General features: G+C 46.2%; 1 protein-coding gene across 1 annotated transcript in view; it reads right to left on the bottom strand.

The window, feature by feature from the left end:
• Nucleotides 1–271: 271 nt before the first annotated feature.
• Nucleotides 272–1740, bottom strand: part of LOC116020391 (basic proline-rich protein-like) — a 4297-nt gene continuing 2828 nt past the window's right edge. The window contains exons 4-5 of the mRNA XM_031260867.1: nt 1500–1626; nt 272–1247 (exon numbers count right to left, since the gene is read on the bottom strand). Of these exons, the coding sequence (XP_031116727.1) occupies nt 272–1247; nt 1500–1626 (1103 nt within the window). The remainder of the gene's footprint in view (nt 1248–1499; nt 1627–1740) is intronic.

Here is a 1740-nt window from a genome sequence, read left to right as displayed (position 1 = left end):
CAATCATCTTAAAATAAGATTATATTTGATTTACATTATGCATCAAGACTTTGAGCATGACCCCAAACATCACAATGCTATTGCACATACACTATAGTCATATCATTGCAAAATATCTTAACAAGTTTTTCAATTCTCATATATTATAATGACAAATAACACACGTAATCTTTAAAGGAGTTCAAATTATCACATTGATCACTGAACTCATTTATTTATATATATATATTTTTATATATAACTATATTGTTCCACTAATGAATGCAACATACTAAAGCATGCGACGTGGTATGCAGTTGAAACCCTTTGGAGCCCTCATTTGGCACAGCTTGAGAAGAGTATTTATAGCAAGGTTCGGATTGTTGATAAGTTTAGCAAGGAGATTAGATGCTGTGCAAAGACAGGTAGCAGCTTCGAAATTAGACAGCTCTTTAAGACATTTGCAGCAAGGCTGTATGGGAATATGGTGATCAGCCTGAAAGATTGAACCGATATCCTTGAGTGTAATAGCACATACACCCAAGTCATTTTTGTCTATTGGGCATGTTCTGCCGCTGTTATTAGGAGGTGGGATAGGGGGTTGGGTGACATTGACACCATTGGAAGGAGGTGAGATAGGGGGTTGGGTGACATTGACACCGTTGGAAGGAGGTGAGATAGGGGGTTCACCAATACTGGAATAAGGTGAAACAGGGGGTTGACCATTACTCGGAGGTGAGGTAGGAGGTTGGCGATTTCCTGGAGGTGAGATAGGGGGTTGCAAAGTACCACCATCATTGTCATTAGGAGGGGAGATAGGGGATCGACCACCATTATTAGGAGGTGAGATAGAGGGTTGACTACTAAATGATGGAGGTGAGACAGGGGGTTGACCACTACCCGGAGGTGATAAAGGGGGTTGAGCATTATGTGGAGGAGAGAATGGAGGTTGGCTACTACCCGGTGGAGAGATTGGAGGTTGGCCACTACCCAAAGGTGAGATAGGTGGTTGACTACTACCTGGAGGTGAGACAGGGGGTTTACCATTACCTGGAGGTGCGATAGAGGGTTGGCCACCACCGCTAACATTACTTTGAGGTGAGAAAGCGGGTTGGCCACTACCCGTAGGTGAGATAGGGGGTTGGGCACTATCAGGAGAGATAGGGGGTTGACCATTACTTGGAGGCGATAAAGGGGGTTGAGCATTTTGTGGAGTAGAGAATGGAGGTTGGACATTACTTGGAGGAGAGATAGGGGGTTGATCATTACTTGGAGGTGAGACAGGAGGTTGATCATTATTTGGAGGTGAACAGGGGGTTGGCCATTATCCGGGGGTGAGACAGGGGGTTGGTCATTACTTGGAGGAGAGATAGATGGTTGACTATTGCTTTCAGGTGAGACAGGGGGTCGGGTGCTGTTTATCATTACTAGGTGGTGTGATAGGCGGGTTCCACTACTACCAGGAGAAATAGGGGGTTGGCCACTGCCACTTGGTGGTGATATAGGGGTTGACCACTAACTGTAGGTGAGACGGGTGGTTGGCCACTGCCATGAGGTGAAGGGGTTGGGTGTCGCCATCATCGCTAGATGGTTGTCCACTACTACCGGGAGAGATAGGGGGTGGTGGTGAGATAGGTGGTTGGGCCACTATCAGGAGAGATAGGAGGTTACCATTACTTGGAGGTGATAAAGGGGGTTGAGCATTTGGTGGAGTAGAGAGTGGAGGTTGGACATTACTTGGAGGAGAGATAGGGGTTGATC

This window comes from Ipomoea triloba, chromosome 5 (genome assembly GCF_003576645.1).
Source record: "Ipomoea triloba cultivar NCNSP0323 chromosome 5, ASM357664v1".
Classification (NCBI taxonomy): domain Eukaryota; kingdom Viridiplantae; phylum Streptophyta; class Magnoliopsida; order Solanales; family Convolvulaceae; genus Ipomoea; species Ipomoea triloba.
This window is presented reverse-complemented; position numbering and strand designations above follow the sequence as displayed.